Source organism: Monodon monoceros, unplaced genomic scaffold (genome assembly GCF_005190385.1).
Source record: "Monodon monoceros isolate NGI ecotype Baffin Bay Population unplaced genomic scaffold, NGI_Narwhal_1 Super_Scaffold_18, whole genome shotgun sequence".
Lineage (NCBI taxonomy): Eukaryota > Metazoa > Chordata > Mammalia > Artiodactyla > Monodontidae > Monodon > Monodon monoceros.
The window spans coordinates 179,766,699-179,787,247 of record NW_021703774.1 but is presented as its reverse complement, the minus strand read 5'-3'; the positions used below and the strand labels follow the sequence as shown (position 1 = coordinate 179,787,247).

Here is a 20,549-nt window from a genome sequence, read left to right as displayed (position 1 = left end):
GCGGGGGCGGGGGGGCCGGGCCCGCGGAAGGAGCCAGGACGCCAGCTGCTGCCTCCCAGGACGCTCACCGTGGCCCCGGGGGACGCTCGCCTGTCCGTCCGGCGCGTGGAGGAGATTCTGCAGCAACTCTGGGCTCTAATGCCGGTTTCCGAATTTCATCTCGCTAGAGATGTGTTGAGTTGGCCTCTATCATGATGACTCAAAACTTCGTTCTTAACTACCATGATTGCTTCTGAGGGCCTGGAATTATAAATATATATATTTTAATTGTTTGAGATTATTTTGACACATTTCTTTGATACGTGAAGGGTTGTTTTAACTTAAACGTGTTCTCATGCAGCAGCCCCTTTTCAGAAACACCTGGCAGGAGCAGCCAGTTCTGTGGCTTTTAACACATGGCTTCCCACTTTCTACAGGGAAACAGCTCTGACCTGCATGTCAACTTTTTTGATGTGATAAAAACCAATACTCGTAAACATTTTACCGAGTGACTTTTTAATTCCAACTTCATTAAAGACAACGTCGCTGCTCTTCTGTAGTCTTCATCTAACCCGCTACGCCTCCGGCACTGTGAGGGCCTGGCAGGGGAGTGCAGCCTTCCTGGAGGGCGGGCCGTGCTGCTCAGGCCGCGGCCCAGACACTGGGGGTCTGTTCCCACTCCCTGCTGCAAGCGCTGTTTCCATCTGTCTGCGGGTTTCAGACATCGAGTGTTTACCGCCTGGCTTTTCTTTTGCCAGGTTTTGCATAGCTGAAATTGAGCTCTTGCTTTTAAGAGGCCGTATGAAGACCATTTGTGTACCCGATCCTGAATTTTAACTTCACGTGGAAATGATGTCCAAATCGGTACTTTTATTACCACATTGTGGCACCTGAGGTGTTGAAACTCTAGACTTTTTTTTGTTTTGTTTTTCATACTGTTTTCCTGGTAAATGCACAGGGAAATACGGGAAATTGCAGGCACTTGGTGAGTGTAAGTAAGGGGTTTTGGGAACCGTGGAGCCTCCCCTGGGGCTCCTGCCTGTCCGGAGCAGGGCCCACGGTCACGGCCTGCCTCTGGGGCTGACCTCTGCTCACCGAGGAGTCTCTGTTCCTGCATCACCGGTCCCACAGAGTCACATGGAGGGAGAAGCGGCCTGCAGGGGCCCTGGGAGGGCCCCTTCCACACGGGCTTCCGTTCACCTCACGGCGCTAACACACCAGCACTTCTGTGGAATTGCTGTTGTAAGGATGCCTACGGCAAAGTCCTGTCTCTGCACAGCTTAGGTAGATGTAAAAACCTGAAAATAACAAAAAAGGTGGCAGGAAGTGTGTTGGACACAGCAGTGAGCCGGTGTAGGCAAGCTGGCCCACCACCAGCTTTGGAGACGGGTGGCCTCAGTGGGTCAGGCTGGCTGGGGCCTGCCAGGCGCTCCAAGCAGGAGGAGACGGCTCGTGTTCAGAGGCCAGGACACACACTTCCATTTTATTTTTAAAATTTACTTTATTATTTTTGGCTGCATTGGGTTGGGTCTTTGTTGCTGAGTGCGGGCTTCCTCTAGCTGCGGGGAGCAGGGGCTACTCTTCGTTGCGGTGCGCGGGCTTCTCATTGCAGTGGCTTCTCTTGTTGCGGAGCACGGGCTCTAGGCGCGCAGACTCAGTAGTTGTGGCTCGCAGGCTAGAGCACAGGCTCAGTAGCTGGGGCACACAGGCTTAGTTGCTTTGCGGCATGTGGGATCTTCCCGGACCAGGGCTTGAACCCATGTGCCCTGCATTGGCAGGCGGATTCTTAATCACTGCGCCACCAGGGAAGCCCTCCATTTTCTAAAATGGGAAACAAACCTGACATTTATTAGAAGGCACCTGCCAAATGTGTTAGGGGGCAATCACGGCTCCTTTCCGGGAAGGGCTGTGCCCCCTCGCCCCAAAAGCCAGCTCCAGTGACGAGGGTTAAGGTTTGTGGGTCGTTTGGGCTGGAAGACTGACCACGCTGGGAAGGCAGGCTGCTGGTTCCCGGCCCTTGTTCAGTCCTGGCCCGTCTGGCCCTGCCCTCACTGTGTGCCTGGTATTGGATATAAACGACCGGTTTGGGGAAGGGAGGGAAGTTCTGTTTAAGTGCTGAGCTGTCTGGCTGGCAGCCCTGCAGGCCCTGCCCAACCTGCCCTGAAGCCATTTCACGGCCAGGTCCAGCGCCTGTCCTCCCCGGTGGCTGGCACGGTATCTTATGTGACAAAGAATAAAAGACTTGAGAGTTTCATGATTTCTGTGCAAGTACAGTCAACTTGTCAACCTTGAGAATAAACTTCCTCCTGACATCAGGAAGGACTCCTGGGTTTCTCCCTCCGTCGGGTCAGCGGTAGTGCCGCAGGTAGACCAGCTTCTGGGGGAGGAACTTCTCCCTGCAGAGGGGACACTCCATCTGTGGGGGGAGGAGGAAGGTCATGGGTTGTGACCCCTACAACCCCGGGGGTCCCTCCCCCACTGGCATCTCCAGTAAAACACGGATGTACACACGTCTCCATTAGGACAGAAAAACATTTTTTTGAGATGATGCAGGCAGTCGGGGAGCAGAGCAGGGACGGTGACCAGCGAGGAGATGGCCAGGCCACGGGTGACTTGGGACAAGGGAGGGCGCTTGGCCGCGGAACGACCGTGGCTGCCCTGAACCTCTCAGAGTTTCTGGGTGTGAGCTCACGGGTCCCCTGTCCCCACCCTCAGGGCCGGGTCCCTCCTGGCCCGGGAAGGTCAGCCCCTTGCCTGCCAGGCATGCGTGTGCCCCAGGGCCTCGCAGAGCGGCCTGGACCCCACGGAGGAGGCTGCAGCCACCGCGCCCTGCAGGCCCTGAGGAAGGCTCCTTGGGCAGCGTGTGGACAGGACATCCCAGTAACGAGGCAGGCTTGACCTCAGGCCCCAAGGAGAGACGGGGCGGGGGTACTCGGGGGCCCGGGACCGGCCCCTCCCTGAAGCCAGTGCAGGAGTAAGGTGGCAGAGCTCCCTGCTCTGGCCCCCTGGATCCCACACCCTGAGATCTCAAGGCCGAGCAGGCGGCTCTCGCTCCGAGGGTTCCCAGGTGGGTGGCTGGGGCCTTCCTTTTGGGAGCAGAGCTGTCACAGCAGGCTTCCGGCCACCGCAGCTCCCTGCCTCCATCCCAGCCGGGGGCTTTTAAAAACAGCCCCCCCCCCACTGAACAAGCGCGGCTGTGGAGGCAGGCAGCGGGCCCAGTGCAGCGGGGGTGGCCCGGGGGCCTACGCTCAGGACGCTCACCTTGGTGTCGGCCCAGTGGGTGATGCAGCCCCAGCAAAACAGGTGGCCGCAGGGCGTGGCCGTCGAGTGCCTGCGCTCCTCCAGGCACAGCGTGCACAGCGAGGTTCTGGAAACTGCTCGCTCTCTGTAGCTCCTGGCAGGAGAGGGGACGATGGGACAGGACTGAGCCTGAGTTCCGCGTGGCGCTGGGTAGCCCCCGCCCCGGCACAGCCCTGCGCACCTGCGGTGGGACAGGCCACGCTGCGGCCTCCACTCCCTCTGGGCGCGCTGCCTCTGCCGGAAGCCGTAGAGCTGCAGGCCCGCAGCCAGTGCCAGGTGCAGCAGGGACACGAGCCCCAGCAGCCTGTAGCTGGCACGGGCCCGAGGGTCCTCTGCGAGCGGATGGCGGACACGGAGCTGTCAGGGACCCGGGGAGGGGGGGACGGTCACATGATCCGTTGGCGTGAGGCACTGAGTGGCCCAGGGGCCAGGCCTCCCCTGTGGGACGAAGCCAAGGCCTGCCCTCTGGCTGCAGGATGGGGCAGCAGCGCCTGGCAGGCTCTGCGCTGGGTGGCAGCTGGGGGGGCGCAGCTGGACAGCTCAGGGCGTCACCCCCGGCGGGAGCCCAGCATTGAGCGAGGACGGCCACGAACCTCAAAGCCTGCAGTCACTAGGCTGCAGGCAAGGTGTCGCGGGGAGAGGGGGGACGACCAGGCCCCCAAGCCTCATAGAAAAAGAACTGGGAAGCCTGAGCAGCGGCGCCCAGTGGGATGGGAGGGGCGCCAAGCGTGGCAGACCCGCTACTCAGCCCCGTGAGAGGAACAGAAGCTCCCGCTTCTAGCAAGGCACCAGACTACCCGGGTGATGTTCCGCAGCTGGGACTCCCGGCCACGTCCCCCAAGGGAAAGCTGCTTGCCCCCCGCTTCTGTCTCCTTCCCCCCGGGGAATGGGGACAGTCAGGTCAGCCAGACTGGCCAGAGCCTGGAGCCCGAGGGGCAGGGCCCTGGTTGCCTGTGTAGGAAGAGCCCCGTGGCAGCCCCCAATGCCCTGACTGGGTTGAGCCCGTGTTTCCAGCCCCTCTGTGGCAGCAGCTTAGCAAACACCCTACCTAACAGGTAGAGCAAACGCGGTGAGGACTGGGGCTGGGCTGAGGAGAGGGGGTGCACGTGCCGGGACAGCACTGCCAAGGGAGCCTGGAGACCTCCGGGGAGGCAGGGGGCCCGAGGGAAGGCCCTCCGGGTGAACCTGGGAGCAAGGGCATCAGCTGAGACTCTGGAGGGTCAGAGTGCCTGCGGCGGGCGGAGCCCAGGGGAGGCTAGCGGGGATGCTGGCGGCAACGCTGGCGGCAACAGGGTCGCTGTAGGGTCACCATCAGGGTGTCCCTACACCTGACCCTCTGTCAGGGTGGCCTGGAAGGGTGGGCACGGGGCCCAGGAGCCAGGGCCCCAGGCCTGCGCTCAGGGTACAGAGCGGGGCGGTCACACGTGCTGGCGGCAGGAAGACAGACTCGCCCTACCCTCAGAGTTTACGGAAACCAGACTTGCGCAGGTCTTTCAGCAAAACGGGACCTGACAAGACCCACGTTTCCAGTGGAGGATTTCAGCTCTGGCCCTGTGACTGTGCTCGGGGACGGAGGTCCCCTGCAGAAGAGCGGCCCCAGGCGGCACCTGTGACTTACGTAGGTGATGCCTGTGAACCTCTTGGCCAGGTGGTAGAAGGCGCCATGGATGTAGAACCAGGCGACGTGGAGACGCTGGAGGCACCCGAGGCCCTGCCTGAACACCAACACAGCCCGCAGGAGCGTCCCCTGCTGCTGCTCCGTCAAGGCGGCCGTGCACCGGCGCATCCAGCGTCTTGTCCCCGACTGGCCACGGGCACTGGGGGCCAGGCTGCCCCGTGAGGGCCAGGCGCCGTCACCATCGGCCTGCAGCTCGTGCTCCAGGTGGAGCAGGGCCTTGTCCAGCAGGTAGGGCAGGACGGTGTGCAGCGCCACCAGTATCCCGCGGCGCAACCTCGAGGGCACTCGGCCCTGGGTCGGGTCCACCTGCAGGATGCTGACGTACTCCTCCCCGAGGGTCTGGTAGCCTGTGGGGAGAGGGACCGGTGAGAGAGACAGGCAGGGACCTGCCAGCGACTTCCGTACTGGGTCCCTACAATCCTCATAGCCCAGGCCCCGTGACAGGGCTCAGCGCTGGGACCCCTCTAGGGCCACGGGTTCAGCCATGGAGAAACGGTCCCAGACAGATGTGACAGGGGTACTGCAGAGCTTCCAGAGGCCCCAGCCTGGGCTCAGGGCCTGGCCTCCCACCTAGGGAAAGGGTTCGGGGTTCCCTCCTTCCCTGAGGCTGCATGCGGCCCAGCTCCGGGGGCACTGAGAAGCACCTCCAGAAGCTTCTCACTCTGCTGACAGCCCCTCTCCTGTCCTCTGGGCTCGGCGTGTGTTGTGGGCCTTGAGATCCTGCCAGGGGCTGCTACCTGCCAGTGTAGTGAGGCCAAAGTAGGCGACATCCGACACCAGCTCAACCTCTCTCCTCCACTCCAGCCACTTCTTCGCACCTGAGAGGAGGAACCACGTCATTTCTGAGGGGTTGGGGCGAGGGTGGTGCAGCGTAAGGATTAGGAACAAGCCTCCTTCCTGCTGCCAAGACCCAGCCCCGTCACCCTTCCACGTGGCTAATACTGTCCTAAACCACACTCTGTTCTCTCCCTGGCCTCCTGTGCTGTCCACTCTGCTCCATCTATACCTGCCTCGCCTGGGCCACCGAGTATCCTGAGAACTTACCAACCTGTAGCCACCTCCCCGTCCAGGACCCGCCTGGGCAGCTGCTCTAGAGCCCAGAAGGGCCACAAGGACAGTGTAGTACAGTGACCAGGAGCTCAAGCCGAGACCACCCATCCAGCATCAAATCCCAGCTCCCCACACTGCTGGTTGTGACCTCAGGAAGGTACAAGATCTTTCTGGAATTCCCGCTTCCCTGTCTCTAAGGAGGGGACTAGCAACAGGTCCCACTCACAGGGATGTGTCGAGAATAAAATGAGTTAACGTTCTGAAGCACGGAGAACAGTGTCTGGCACAGAGTAAGTGAATGTGTTAGCAAAACGAATACACGGGCCATTTGTTCTGATCGTGTCGTGTCCCTCTCCTGCTCAAAACCTGCCCATGGCTACCCGCCCGAGTCTACGGCCCAGCCTCGCTTCGGCTACTCCGAAGAGGAGCCCGCTGTCGTCTGGAATCCACCCCACGCTCTTGCCCCTCCACTGGGCTCCGACGCCGCTGCTCCACGGGAGACTCCCCGTGTCCCCAGAGCCGTGGACTCTTCCACGCCTGGTGCCCGGCCCCCACCCCCGCCCCCGGCAGCAGGGGGCAAAGCCCGGGGCGCTCGCTCCTTCCTTCGCCTCAGGTCTTGGGGGGGCGAGCAGGGCCTGGCCGAGCCTGCAGGGGGATGACCGGAGGGCCTGAGGCTCGTCGGCCCGCTTCGCGCCCCCGCGGCCCCGCGGGGGCTCACCCGCGAGGCTGTGCAGGGTGCCGCCCGCCGCGCTCCGCAGCCCGCCGCGGTAGTAGTCGTCCTTCTGAGCCGCGCGGACTACCTCCGGGGGGCTGGCGGCCGCGGGGGCCATGGCCTAGGGTTGCGGGACCGCGGGGACCGTGGAGACCGGGGAGATCGCGGTGACCGGGGAGATCGTGACGACCTGGGGCTGCGGGAAAGCGGATAGCCACGCCCACGCGGCGGCGCCTCCTGATGGCGCTGCTCGGCGTGCGGTGCAGACCTTGTGCGTCACAGATCTTGTGCGTCACGGCGCGCGCGCGTTCCGGGGCGGGGCCTGCTGCGGGGCGGGGGCTGACGGGGGCCAGCGCGTGGTAGGGCCGTGGGTTCCGTGCGCGGTCCGTACGGGGCGAACGCGGCCCGGATGAGGAGCGCGCGCAGGGCGGGAGGGGGCGGGTGCGCGGGGTGGGGGGTTGAGCGGCGCAGGGTGGCGAGCGGCCTCGGGGACAGCCCCCAGGTACTGCGAGAGGCATCGGAGCTAGAGGGGGCGTGCCGACGCCCGGTGGGGAGGCACTTGCCCGCCCCCTGGGGCCAGAAGTAAGGAGGGCGCTCGTCTCCCTCCCCGCAGTACCCTCTGCGGGGTGCTGGGACCTCGTGTGTTCTCATCCCCGCGACCCCCACTGCGGGCCCAGGAAAGGTGCTCTGCGGCCTGGGGCGGAGCAGGGAGCTCTGATTCTTGAACCGCGGTGTTTCTACTGGCGGCTGCCCAGGCCCCACAAGTGCAGACCCCTGACCCCTCCCAGCTGCTCTCAGAGAGGGGACCGAAGAGGGCCTGGGGAACTTGGAAGGCCATGCACCTGAGGGGACGGAGCTAGGAGAGCCCGGCGCCCAGACACAGGCCACGGCTGGACTTGAGCTGCAGCCGAGGGCCGGGGGAGGGGCCTGGGGGGAGAGCAGTGGGAGGAGGCAGGGGGGTGCCCTGAGGGCTCTGGGTCTGGAGCAGGTCATGGCATCTGTATCTGTGCCCCAGTGGAGGGGGTGCAGGGATACCCCAGACAGACCAGAGGGCCCTGTCCTGTGGGCACTAAGGGGAGCTGTGGGCCCAGCAGGAGAGAAAGAAGGCAAGTGGGCTGAGGGGGCGGGGGAGCCACGGGGCCCCCCTGACTTCAGCCGGGAGGGCGTGGGTTGAGACAGGCTGTAGCTCTTGGCCTCACTTCTCCCATACCTGGGCGTCAGCTGTGGGTACATGCACAGGCTGGCACAGCTCAGCGACACAGAACCAGGCCTTGGGGACAGGCTCAGAGCTCGTTGGGCCTCCACCAGGGGCAGGCAGGCACCTTTTAGAGGGAAGGGGCAGGACCTGCGTGGTCCCGCAGTGCCTCCTGCTACCGAAGCCCCCGTGTCGCTTTGGAGCGGTGCCCCTGTCTGTGTACCCAGTTTCCTAGTCGCAGAGGCCACCTGTTGCTTGGGTTTGCAGCCAGGGGTGCGCCCTCAGGCGGGGGCCAGGTGGAGACCCTGAGGCCTCACAAGTTTCTGCCTAACTAACAGGCTGGCCCCTGAGACCCCCTGGCCTATGGGCTTGCACAGATGGACGCAGTGTCCACCGGCACCAAGTCAGATCTGGAAGAGGTCTTGTCCCCTTCCTCAGGGTCACCGGCTGGCTCCTTAGGGAAGCCTGAGGGGTGGGGCCTGCCCAGGGCACCTCCCCCACTGGCTGGTCCCGGCTCCCTGCCCAGAACTGCACCTTCCCAGTCTTCTCACCAGCACAGCCGTACTGGGCAGGGCAAGGCCAGAAACAGTGTTACCGAGCGTCTGTTCTTGGGGATGTGCGGCCTGGGGTCCAGCTGGGTTCAGATCTCCCCGGTGTCCTCACTTGCCTCGGGGCTGGTTGGTTGGGGTTGCCGCTGGTGCCCCAGGGCCCCTACTGTGACTTGAGTTTGGGGTCAGAGCCCAGAATGGCCAGCAGATGGTGCTGTGGGCCCATCTGCTCCACCACGTTGCGGGTAGAATTATGGATTGGGGAGTGAATTTCACCCCAAAGAGTGAATCTGGATCAGAACCAAAGGAGAACAGAGTGATGACTCGCCGGGTGCAGAGATGGCCACACGGCCAGGGAGGGAGACGAGGTGGTTTCAGAGGGAAGGCGGGTGGGAGGGACAGACAGGAGTCCCTGCCTCATCAAGTCAGCTCTCCGGGTCCCCTGGCGGCCAGGCGAGCCCGAGCCCTGTGTGCTGCCCGCTGTGTTCTCGGGCTCTGGGATTCCGGATGGGCTGGAGGGACGAGGGCTCTTGCTGGAGGCCTTACCGTGTGACTTCTGTCCTGGCTCCTGGGACAGGAAGGGGAAGAGCCGTGTGGACTTCGGGGAAGCGGCCACCCGCGCCGGGCAGAGGTATCTGACTGGGGTCCAGCCCCAGCGTGGGGCCCTGATGTCCACTGCTGTGTATAAACCGAGTGTGCTGAGCCAGGAACCTGCTGTGACCTCGGCTGTGTGACCTCATCCACTGGTACCTCTCACACGCACTGTCTGACCTCCGGGCCTCAGTTTTCTGGTCTCCGGAATGGAGATGCCGATCTTAAGCGTATACTCTGCGCGCACCAGCAGACGCAGGCTGAGTCTAAGCTCGTACTGCTCACCACACAACAGGCCAATAATAGAGAGGTGAGTTGTTGGGACAAGGCATAATGCCTTTATTTGGAAAGCCAGCAGACCAAGAAGATGGTGGGCCCCTGCTCCAAAGAACCATTGTGCCTGAGTTAGAATTCAGGCTCCTTTTGTACTAAAAGGGGAGGGAATAAAGTCAAACATTTCCTGGTTCCGGTCAGCCTCCGGAGGGGGTGTGTGAATTTCTTCCTCCCTGCAGTCATTCACACGTGGGCCTGGTCAGGATGTTTCCTGTGAGCTAAACAAAGGTATTTTAGCTTAATGCTCACTACCTGGGAAGCAGGGTTCACAGAGATGGGCCATTATGTAGAATTTACACTTACAGGCAACATCCCTGTAGTGATTAACTTATAGTAGAATACAAATGTTCTTCTCGATTACATCACCACCAAATTCATTCACTTCCTCCCATTGTCAGATCGGTCCCTCCTCTGGGACGTTCATTGAGCCCGGCCTGGAGGGTGGGCATGGCCCTGCTGCTCCCCTCACTCTCCCAGCCCCGCCACTCATCTCCCACCCTCCCACAGCCCCACCCAGCTGACTGGTGGGCAAGCCAGTGGCCAGCTGGTCTGTGTCCCTTTCCTGGGAGGCCGGCTTCACCCAACACGGGCTTCTTGCTTGGGTGGCTGCTGTGCCGTCGAGCCTGACTCAGGAACACCTGTCGGAAGAAGGAAGGAGGGGCAAGGTGGGTCAGCTCGAGGCCCCTGATTCTAGCCAAGGCAGTCTCACTGTGTGACCCCTCCCGCCCAATCCCAGGGCTCAGGATCATCCGAGGCCGGCCGGACACCGGGCTGGGTGCACCCCTCCCTGGGACTGTGGGGTGGGGTGCTCCCAGGCAGAGCCTTCGCTGGACCCCGTGTATCCCCATCCTATAAGGAGGAGCGGGTGTTTCTCACTGTTGGAGAATGGCAGAGGGGCCACTGAGGCTGAGATGCCCACCCAGTGGTGGGGGTGGAGAGACACGGGTTGCTGGGCACCAGCCTTGCTACGGGCCTGCGTCCATGACTGGGCAGGCGCCTTCGGGGTGTGGAGCAGAGGTGGGTGCTGCTGCCCTCCGTGGGGCATAGGGGGTGGGCAGCTGCAGTTCCAGCCCCAGGCCTGGGGCCGGACTAGCCTGTTTCTCCCCTTCCCTGCAGCCAGCGCCTGGGCGGGTGGAGAGACTGGGGAAGAGCCCGCTGCTCCCCACTGACCTTTAGGGCGCAGCACTCCCTCAGGACAAACCTGGAGAACAGGCTCCTCCAGCTGGCGGTGGTCACCGGCTGGGCGGTCTGGGAACACACCTCACCCCAGCAGGCAGCCGTGGAGCTGGCCCGGAGGTGCGTGGGGTGGGGGTGCAGTAGGCACAGGGTGGGCTCGGGCTGCCTGGGGTGGGAGGTGTTGTGGGCATAGGTGGGCGGCCCCCCAGAACCGAGCTGGGACTCCCACCAGCCCCTTGGGCAGAGGCCTCCCCCAGTGCAGGGGTGGGAAGGCCCTGCTGCGGGACCCGGAGCAGTGCCCTGCCAGGGGCTTGTTAGGTGGGGCAGGACAGGGGATGCCTGGGGCTTGGGCTGGTCTTGGAAGTAATGTCAAGCAATTTCAGGACACAGGGGCTGGCCAGGGACTCTGCCGGTGGTGGCCAGGGCCTGTTGTCCCTGTGCTGGCCTGGGACAGGCAGGCACGATTCCTGGCCCAGCGGTGTGCTGGGACTCTGGGGCGGTGGGCCACTGTCAGAGCTTCAAGGGGGCGGGACAGGAATCTGGAGCCTGAGGGGCCAAGGAGGGAAGGGCCACCATCCATGTGGCAGAGCTAAGAGTCAGAGCTCGGAGAGGCCCTGCCTGGTCCAAAGCAGGCGCAGGGTGAATCCCAGGTCTGTCTGGTCCCACGTCTGGATCCCAACGTCTTTGCCTGATGCCAGGGTGGGTGGGGGTGGCGTGAGTGCAATCATCATCTGGGGCTGAGCTGGTTGGTAACTAAGGCTTGGACACTAAGGGCCCAAGGAAGAGGTGATCTGGGAGGACTTCCTGGAGGAGGCGGCTTTGCACTGACAGGAGAGGGAGGGCTCTGTCCAGACCAGAGGCCATCCTCCCCGTCTCCCCTGGGGCTGGAGGGAGGGGGGCGAAGCCAGGACCCTGTGGGGTGGGGCACCCAGAAGAGTGAGGATTTGTGGGCACCAGGCAAAGCCAGGGCGGCCTGAGAGAGGCCGCTGGCTGGGCAGGGGTGTTGAGAGCGGCTGGCGCAGGTCACCCACACGCTCGCCTCACTCCAGCCCAAGGAAGGGCATCCACTCGGGGCTCTGCATGTGGACGAGCACAGGGAGGTCAGGCCTGCTTGGGGGCTCTTCGTGGAGGGGGCTGTGCTGGACGCTCCCTGGAGACGCCCTCCCCCCATGTCACTGTCCCCATGACGGCATCCTCCTAATGGGGGTGGCCACGGGGGCTGCCACCTCTGTGCTGGAGGTGTGACCTTGGGCAGGTCCTCACCTGCCAAATGTAGGATAGAGAGTCTTACGTCCTGGGCCAGGGAGCCCCCGGGACCCACGCGTGTGTGGCACGGACGGCGTGGGCCAGCCCGAGGCTCGCTGTGGCTCCTCTCACGGGTGGGCCCCGGGGGCTGAGCTGCTCGGGGTTTGCTGGGAGGTGGCGTGGGGGCTCTGGGTGGTAGGGCCTCAGAGGTTTGCAAGCATCTCAGCAGCAGCAGTGCTTGGTCTGTGGACTCGGGTGACGGTGACGAGAGTCCCCGAGGGCGTCTCCTGTCTGGCTCCTTTGTCTGTTCCCAGCGGGCGCCTGGCGTGCAGCAGTGCTCAGGGTGTCTGTGTGGACCGAGCTCCGATGCCAGAGCGAGTGGACAGGCCCCAGTGCGTGGCGGGCACCATACACGGCTCGTGCTCGCAGGGAACCCGAGGCCACGGCCTGCCTTGCCGGCGCCCCGCCGGCCAGGGCTGGAAGGAACCACCGTGTGCTGGCTTCCACCTGTGCATCCACGTGGTTCTGACTTTGGTTTTGGGGGGTTTGTCCTGATTTACAGCGACCGGTAGCTGCCAATGGCCAGTGGTTCTCACGGCCCCTCTGCCGCCTCGGGGTGTTTACTTTCAAAGTAGAAGAGCCGATACTATTGAAGGCCCACAGCCTCCTCACTTCAGACGTGAGAGTCGGGAAGCAACCAGGGCCTGGGGGCTGCAAGCATGCAGCACGGGGGCTCCCCGAGGCAGAAGCGCAGGAGCCTGGCTCGGTGTGGCCCGGCGTGGCCCGGCGTGGCTTGGCGTGGCCCAGCGTGTGGCGTGGTGTGGCCCGGCGTGGCCTGGGGCTTCTCCCGCGAGGCGCTGTGTGGAGACAGTGGCTCCCGGTCTGTTGGAGGCCAGGGGTCGGGGTCCCCAGCAGGAGGCTCCGGATCCCCCGCCCACCCCCCGCCCCATCCCCAGAGGCCAGAGCTGAGTGGGGGCCCCAGGGCGCGTCTTTAGTTTTCTCCCCCTGGGTGTGGCAGCTCTGGCTGGTACCCTCACTGGGTGCCAAGTATGACCTCAGCATCCCCTGTGCTCCTCCTTCATCCAAACACCAGTCCCCCTCCCCGACCCCCACCACCGCTGCCCCTCCAGACACAAAACTTCTCAGAGGGGATGCTCCCTCCGGGTCCCCCTCCACTCTCCCCACCATGGGATCCGCTCCTGTTGGGGGTCCCAGCAGCCTCCGTGCCAGGCCCCCCAGGCCGTGGTCCTCGCCTTCCTCTGAGAAGGGATCTGCAGCGGCCACCCCAGCTCGGGGCTGTTCCAGGGGTCTGTCCTCTCTGCCTGGCCTTGAGTTTCCCACTGAATTTCAAGAGACAACAGACATCCAGGGGAAAACGGAGGGGCGAGCAGGTACCGGCCTCTGGACGAGAGCGGTGGACACGACTGGAGGCCGGCAGAGGGAGAGGCTGATGCCCACCCGGCAGTGGGGCGTAGGGGCCACAGCCGGCCTCCCCTGGGGGCGTGAGGACGGTGAGGGAGGAACGGGGTCGGGGGCCTGGCCGTGGAGATGGCAGAGCCGGGAGGAGCCCAGAAATGCTTCCCTCAGCTCTGTTGTGGGAGGGAGGGGGCTTCTGTCTGAGGAAGCTGGACTGGGACTGGGGACTCCAAGCCAGCCCTGGGCCCCAGGGGCCAGATGGGCCCTTCTGGCTGCAGGGCCTTTGCACTTGCTGCCCCTTCTGCCTGAGGCGCCCCCTCCCGCAGATGGCTCCCCCTCTGAGCCCCTTCAGACCCTCCCCGACACTGGACCTTTGTGGTGAGCGAGACCTTCCTCCCTGCCAGCCTGGGTACTACTGTGGGGTGAGGGTGGGTGCAGGGACCCCCCAGCCACCCCTGGGGCTCTGGTCAGGAGCTCTGTGTCCTTGGGTTAAGGACGCAGGGATGCAGGGACATGCCCTGTGCTTCCCTCCTCCCGGCCGCCTACCCCAAGCCTTGACTTACCTCTTCCACTCAACAGACACCACCCCGCCCAAAGACTCAGGATTCCATTCGGGGCCGCGGGGAGCTGGCGTCTGATGGAGGTGGTCCAGGCAGGACCTCTGCTGTCCCTTTTGGGGCCCTTCCTCTGGCCCCGGGGGGCAGTTTGACCCACTTAGCACCCTCCCCCACTGTGACGTGGAGACTGACCTCGCCACACTTTGCAGATTCTCGCGGAGCACAGAGGTTGGCAGTGATGCTCTCGTGGAGTGGGTGGGGCTCAGGCGGGACAGAGGGGCTGGAGCTGCTGGGAGGATGGGGGAGGGCTCCCAGGGCCCATCTCTGTTCATGGGGTGGACCCCAGTGATTGCAGCCCGGCTCCTGTGGGGTGTGCTCCTGGCGCAGGGGTGGGGAAAGCGCCCCCAAGGGCAGGGGTCCCAGAGCGTGAAGACACAGAAGGGCCTGTGCCCACCTGCCAGGCTGGCTCCTGCCATCTTCTGTTGGGGAAGGGCTCTCTGTGCACCTGCTCTACGGGCCAGGAAACCAGAACTCAGGGAGAATTTCTTGGCTACGAAGAGGCAGGCTTCACACGAAGCTCTGACCTGGAGACGCCCACTGCCACAGCAATCTCTTATGCAGGCCTCGGGCACAGAGGGCTCTGGGGACCCTCCTCTTCTCATCCCGGCCCTGCTCTTGACTGGCCGGTGCGTGGTTGACTGATCGCGTTCACCCCATCCCACCCCTTCTTGGGATGCGCTCTAATGGGTGCTCAGTGCGCACCTTTTGTTTTAGTTATTTTTCAGAATGCATACTGTGTTTTGTTGCACTCACCTTAAAAGTTTTTTTAATACAATTTTAAAGGTTGTACTCCATTTACAGTCATACAAGATACTGACTCTATTCCCCGTGTTGTGCACTACATCCTTGTAGTCAATCTTACCCCCAATAGTTTGTACCTCCCAATCCCCCATCCCCACATTACCCCTCCCCCCTCTGGTAACCGCTAGTTTGTTCTCTATGTTCGTGTGTCTGCTTCTTTTTTCTTATATTCACTAGTTTGTTGTATTTTTTTAGATTCCACATATAAGTGATATAATATGGTATTTGTCTTTCTCTCTCTGACTTACTTCACTTTGTATGACAATCTCTAGGTCCATCCATGTAGCTGCAAATGGCATTACTTCATTCTTTGTTATGGCTGAGTAATATTCCATGTGTATATGTACCACATCTTTTTTATCTGTTCATCTGTTATGGACATGATGGACACTCAGGTTGCTTCCACATTTTGTGTTGCAATTATTTTTGATCTATATCAATGTTAGCGGTGCAAAGGTTTTGGTCTCTGGACCCCTTTCCACTCTGAACAATTGTTGGGGACCCCAAAGAGCTTTGTGTCCAGTGGAGAGAGAGCTGGCGAGAGCCGGCTGTGAGATCTCCAGTAATTCTGGGAGCTGGTTGTTAAACATAGCCATTATTAAAATCAAATTTTATGTAAACCATATAAGTTATATAAAAGCACAAGCAATCAACACTCAGAACTTAGCACTTCCTAATTATTCACATCTTACTATATTATCCATGTTCTTGTCTAGATAGGGTTTGCTTGCGTCTGTTCCATCTGAGGACTGGAAATCCCAGGGGATGGAATGTCGCCCATTTCTTCCCAACTCCGCGCTCAGTAATCTCACGGGCATAGCTTGAAATTGGCTGCGGTGGGTGTGCTTACACCACGGGCATCAGCAAACTCCATCCTCAGGGCTTTCCTCCCCCGAGAGGTGGTTGGTCAGCCTCGCCCAGCACACCCCTGGTTATGATCACCTGACAGGTGCCACAGTAGAACGTAAAAGTGATCATTAAAAAAAAGTTATGGATGAGGCCTTACTAAAAATAACAATCAACTAATTACACGTTGATAGAAATAACATTTTATGAAAATAACTGGTTTTTTCCAAACAAAAAAATTCAGTGAGAAGAGTGACATTTTTTTACATTGTTGCAAATCTCTGTCGTGCTTGGGTAGAGAACACAGCATTCCATCTGTCCCAGTGCGTTGTGGTGAAGACTACGGGGAAATCCGCCGACTCAGGTAACGGTGCTCCGCCAAAGCTGAACCAATGAGGGCTTCTTTAAGGGAGCTGAGATGTGAAAGTTGCATCCCTAGCGGCGCCATCAGGGGCTCTGTTACGCTAACACCCATTGGTCTGGTTTTCGCTTGGAAAGGATCTTTACCTGTGAGTGATTTTGGATTATCCTGTCTCGGTCATCTGGGAAATACTGGTTTGCTGAGTTCGGTGGATTTTCCAAATGTTGACACGTTTCATTAGAGCACATAAACACCACCGCTCTCATGAGAAAAAGCCTTCACTGCTCGGAAGCTGTCAGACTCACAGTGGTGGATTCAAGTTCTTCCAAATGCCGACGTTCACTTAAGCTGTGGCTTTGACCGTTGGAGACAGATCCTGTAATTTTATTTATTTTCTTTTGAAGTGGCGTGCTTACTTCACTTGGTTTTGAGGAAACTTCTGCCAGATGTCTGCACACCCATACGGCGTAGCCAGTTTGCCAGCTGTTCTTTCGGGTAAAAAATGGTGTCTGTGGGCTGTGTCCGCGACCAGTTCGGGGGCGGCAGCTCTGTGTGTACTCGGGAGCCCTTCCCCGTGGTCTCGAACAGAATACTAGAAGGATGCGAACCCAGAGGTGGGGTTTAATCAAATTTGTCATTCTTACCGCTCTGTCGAGGGCGGGCTCAGGGACACGGCGTTTTCTTTGTTTAATCCTGAGCGCGCAGCAATGCAGGAGGTGATGGGGCTGTGGTCCCTCAGCCTTGATCTGTGCAGAATGTTACCCACTGTTGTGCAAACGTCAGCACGGGGAAGGAGAGTGGAATCATGAAAATAGTTCAGAACTCGTGGGCCCCCAAAGCTTATGGGGACCCCTGGGGTTCCGTGGGCCACACTTCGGGAAGCAGTGCTCAGTGGCGTGGTCTTGGTCGTCTGCCCCCTTCTGATCTCTGCCTTCTTTGCTCGGCAGTGTGCTCTCAAGACGCATCTCTCTCCCGCGAGACACTCTTTCTTCCTCCTTCTAGTGCCGTGTTGTTTCACGTGTGTGTCCCCAACCCTGGGGCCTCCAGCTCCCCGACCTGACAGGGCTGCCCTGGATATCCGCCCACCACCCCCCAATCCCTTGGGGCCCGGAGGGGTTCTTTCTCTGGAGCAGAGCGGCTGGGTCCCAGGCTGCACACACGTGCCCTGGCTGAGTGATCCCTGCTCTTACCCAGGACTTGCCCTCAACTAAAGCCCTTCCCTCCTGTCCCCGGGCAAGGGTCCTGCTCCATGAAGCCCCTGGACCCAGACGTGTGGCTGCATCACCCAGTCACTCCCGCCTGGCCTCGCAGTCAGGGCTGCTGCCATGTGCGGCCTGGCGGGCCCTGGGTGACAGCCTCTGTGCTGAGCTCTGGCTGGCTTGACCCACTCGAGGGGGGAGGCCGGGCTTGTCGGGGTCCAGCCTCCATTCTCTGCGTCGTCATCTGCTAGGTCCAGGGTGTGGCACAGGGGAGGCTCTGGCAGCAGGTGGCTCCTGGTAGAGGGTCCAGCTCCAGACTCGCAGGCCACGGGGGAGCCCTGACCTGTCGCCCCGTCATCAGGGCTCCTCCGCCTTGCGCCCACTCTCAGCCTGGAGGCTGTGCTGGGCTGGCAGGGATGCGGGAACAAGCAGGCTGTGTGTGGTGGGGGCTTCGGGGGAGGCTTTGGGCAGCGAGTCCCACCTGGGGAGGAGAGTCCGCAGGCAGCTCTGGGGGAGCGGGGAGGGGGATGGGCAAGGCTGGGGTGGGGGCCCTGGGCAGCAGACGGGCCAGCCTTTTGATTCCGTGCCGTGTCAGCCCTCGGGGGCCTCGGGGCCAGGTGTCCAGCCCGGGGTGGACACCAGGGGGCACCTGGGCAGAGGGTCTAGAAAGGCTGGATGTTAGGGGCCAGGCCCAGTGCAGCCACACCAGCTGGGCTGGGGTTGGTGGGTTGGGATTCTTCTCCAGCGCTGCCAGTGGAGGATGTGGTGGCCCCACTTCCAGGGCGCTGACACAGAAGGCGGGAGGCAACGGGGAGAGGGTGGCCAGAGGGGGGCTCGTGGTGGCCCCTGTGGCACTCTCACTGCGAGCCCGCTGCTCCGTGGAACATGGTGAGGGGGCACCGCAGGGTTGGGCTGGAAGCTGTAGCCAGTGCCCAGGCCGGGAGGCCGGGCCTGAGGGACACCTGGGCCCCCGCAGCGGGCGACGGCAGGGCGGGTGGGCGCTGTGGACTCACCAGGAACTGCTAGATGGCAGCCACTCCATCCCGGGGCCTCGAGGCTGGGCACTGGCCATTCTATGGAGGCGGACCTGCCCGTCTGGGTGTGGGTGTCGCCCCCTGGGCGCTTGGGCTCGGCCGGGCCACCCTCCGGCCTATCCGGGCCTGTGCCGAGGGTCCTGATTAAATGGCCGGCTTCTGAGGGGCAGGAGTCCAGTAAACCTTTCGGCCCTGTCCCCCGCCGACCCGGCCTGGCTCTGAATGATGTCACCGTGACTGCTCACCCGTGGGCAGTAGCCAGTTCCCAGGCCTGACACTGGCATCTGGGCCAGGGTCTGAGCAGAGGCTGGAGGCCTGAGAGGGGCGGTGCCCCTCCTTAGCCCGGGGGTCAGCCTGTGAGAGGAGGAGGGGCCGAGCTGGGGACGGCCCGGGCAGCCCCTCTGACCCTCAGCCCCTCCCCACGGGGGCCAGCGTGGCTGGAAGTGAGGAGTGCCGTCAGGGGCCCTGGCGTGGCTGAGGGGGGGGGCCGGGCGGCGCGGGGTCACGGGCGCCGGTGCTGCCGGGGCCTCAGCTCGCCAACCGCTGACCACGCGGCCCTCCGTGGCCTCGCCTCTGCTCCTGGTGGGTGCTGTGGCCTACTTAGGCTCGACTGTGCCAGCCCAGCCCGAGCCCCACGCCCGGCCCCGCTCTGGCAGACATGTCCGGGCACAGCTCCTGGGCTCCCGCCGCCACAGGAAGCGTGGGGCCCGCTTGGAAGCCTGGCAGTAGCTGGCTCAGCGGCCAGAGCTGGCGCCGGCCTCTTGGGCTGTGTGGCCAAGGGGCCGTGATGGTCCAGCCACCTCGGGGGAGCCAGCGCAGGTGAGCCCGGGAACCGGGCGGCGGCCAGGGGGCGCCCAGCAGGGGAGTGGGCCTGTGGAGGGCTGTGCGGGCCCAGCCGGGCTTGGGTGGGCAAGCGGGGGATGCGTGGCGTCGCCTCTGTGCTTGTGGGACGTGCAGGACCCCAGGGAACTCCTGGGGGAGCAGGGAGGGGGATGGGCAAGGCTGGGACGGGGCCCTGGCTGTCGGGCCCTGGGGAGTAGCCGGTTCCGGGTCTGCTGCTGATCTTGCGGGGCTGGGCCAGGTGGAGGGCTTGGGGGCTGAAGCCTGCCAGGGTGAAGGAAGGGCAGATCGCCACGGGGCCCTCCTTCCCGGGTGGCTGGAGAAGGGCTACGAGGTAGGGCGGCTCTGAGGGGCCCTTGGGAAGGGGTGTTGCCCCCCCCCCCCCCCCCCCCCCCCCGCTGTTTTTCCCACCTGGGCAGAGTGTGGCTCCGGGTGTCCCGATCGATGTCCATCCGAGGGGCCAGGCCGCAGAAGCTCCAGAGCCCCGCGGCCAAGGCCTCCCGTGCTGGCCTCTGTGGTCTCTCTGTGGCCCCAGGGAGGAGGCCCAGAGGAGGGAGTGGGCACAGAGGAAGTCTCTGGAAGGAGCTGGCCTGGGGGAGCGAGGAGGGCGTTGGTTGGGGAGGAGCTGGAAAGGTGCAGCAGGGGGTCCTGCGCAGAGGCCAGGATGGGACTGAGCCTCTGTGGAGGCCACGCGGAGGCCGGGCGGGGCCTGGGCCCACTGAGGGGGGGGCGGGTGGGAGCCCAGCCAGACAGCCCCGGGGCCGATGGCTGCCTGGGAGGCCAGCGTGGCCTCCACCCACTGCCCAGACCGAGTGGTGGCTGGAAGGGCCTGAGACTGCAGACCTGGGGGTGACAGTGCACTGGGACCTGAGGGCTGGAGAAAGGGCTGAGGGACCCACCTGAGCCTTGGGCTCCTCCTGTGGTCCGTGGGGCCCCAGGGTGGCCCAGGGCTGGCCAGTGCATCCAGCACCGTCACAACAGAGGGGGGCTGGCCGCTCTCTGCAAAGTGACTCCTGTGTTGCCTTTGAAATTTATCAAGCTATGGAACCAGTCCCAGCACAGAGAAACAACACATCGAGTGATGCAGCCATTGATAAGATCCCCCGCCCTCTGGCTGCACCGGCTCCTCCCCCAAAGCCTCAGGGTCCCGGGTGGGGTCGCCCTCCTGCCAGACTCCCTGCCACGCTGCCCTGCGCCCCACCTTGAAGGGCTGCTTGTCGGGGGACGGGGTGGGTAGTGGAGCTGGGCTGCAGTACAGCCTCCTCCTGCACTCCGGCCCAGCACTAACCTGGACGCTGGACAGGCCCCACTCACCAGCCCCGCTGCCCCTGCCTCTCTAGGAGTGATGAGCGGAGACCCAGCCTCCATCCCAGCAGGGGACGCTGGGGCCCTCGGGGCAGAGGGACCTCAGAGTAGCCTCTCCCTGCCTCCCTCGGATGGCCGGCCCCAGCTGGTAATCCAGGCCAGTCCCACCTCTCACCTGCTGCCCCAGTGCCGAGAGCCCTCGGTCCCTCCACGATGGTGCCCTCGCCCGAGGCCCCGATCTGGAGTGCAGACGGCCTTTCCTGAGCACGAACATTCTGCCTGTGGGTGAGTGAGGCCGCCAGGTAGACGGTGATGCCCTTCTG

The 20,549-nt window shown here is 62.7% G+C and overlaps 1 protein-coding gene across 7 annotated transcripts; it reads right to left on the bottom strand.

Moving 5' to 3' along the window:
• Nucleotides 1-17: 17 nt before the first annotated feature.
• Nucleotides 18-6,949, bottom strand: PEX10 (peroxisomal biogenesis factor 10). 7 transcript variants are annotated; one of them, XM_029229837.1, is made up of 6 exons: nucleotides 6,726-6,949; nucleotides 5,695-5,775; nucleotides 4,898-5,304; nucleotides 3,461-3,636; nucleotides 3,241-3,373; nucleotides 18-2,395 (listed from the first exon to the last, which is right to left on the bottom strand). In XM_029229837.1, the coding sequence occupies exons 1-6, from the start codon at nucleotides 6,835-6,837 to the stop codon at nucleotides 2,327-2,329; spliced, it is 978 nt and encodes a 325-aa protein (XP_029085670.1). In that variant the 5' UTR covers nucleotides 6,838-6,949; the 3' UTR covers nucleotides 18-2,326. The 7 variants fall into 7 exon arrangements, with proteins under 7 accessions (XP_029085670.1, XP_029085667.1, XP_029085671.1 ...); XM_029229834.1 differs by having other exon boundaries at nucleotides 3,241-3,636; XM_029229838.1 differs by lacking the exon at nucleotides 3,461-3,636.
• Nucleotides 6,950-20,549: the final 13,600 nt, after the last annotated feature.

Bases quoted from the DNA above. Each gene is read 5' to 3' on its own strand.
- PEX10 (XM_029229832.1), bottom strand. From the start codon at position 6,115: ATGGGTGGTCTCGGCTTGAGCTCCTGGTCACTGTACTACACTGTCCTT. The intron at 5,305-5,694 runs GTAGCAGCCCCT...CTCTCCCCACAG, and splicing joins TGGCCTCACTACACTGGCAG to GCTACCAGACCCTCGGGGAG. The intron at 3,637-4,897 runs GTAAGTCACAGG...GGTCCCTGACAG, and splicing joins GGTTCACAGGCATCACCTAC to CTCCGTGTCCGCCATCCGCT.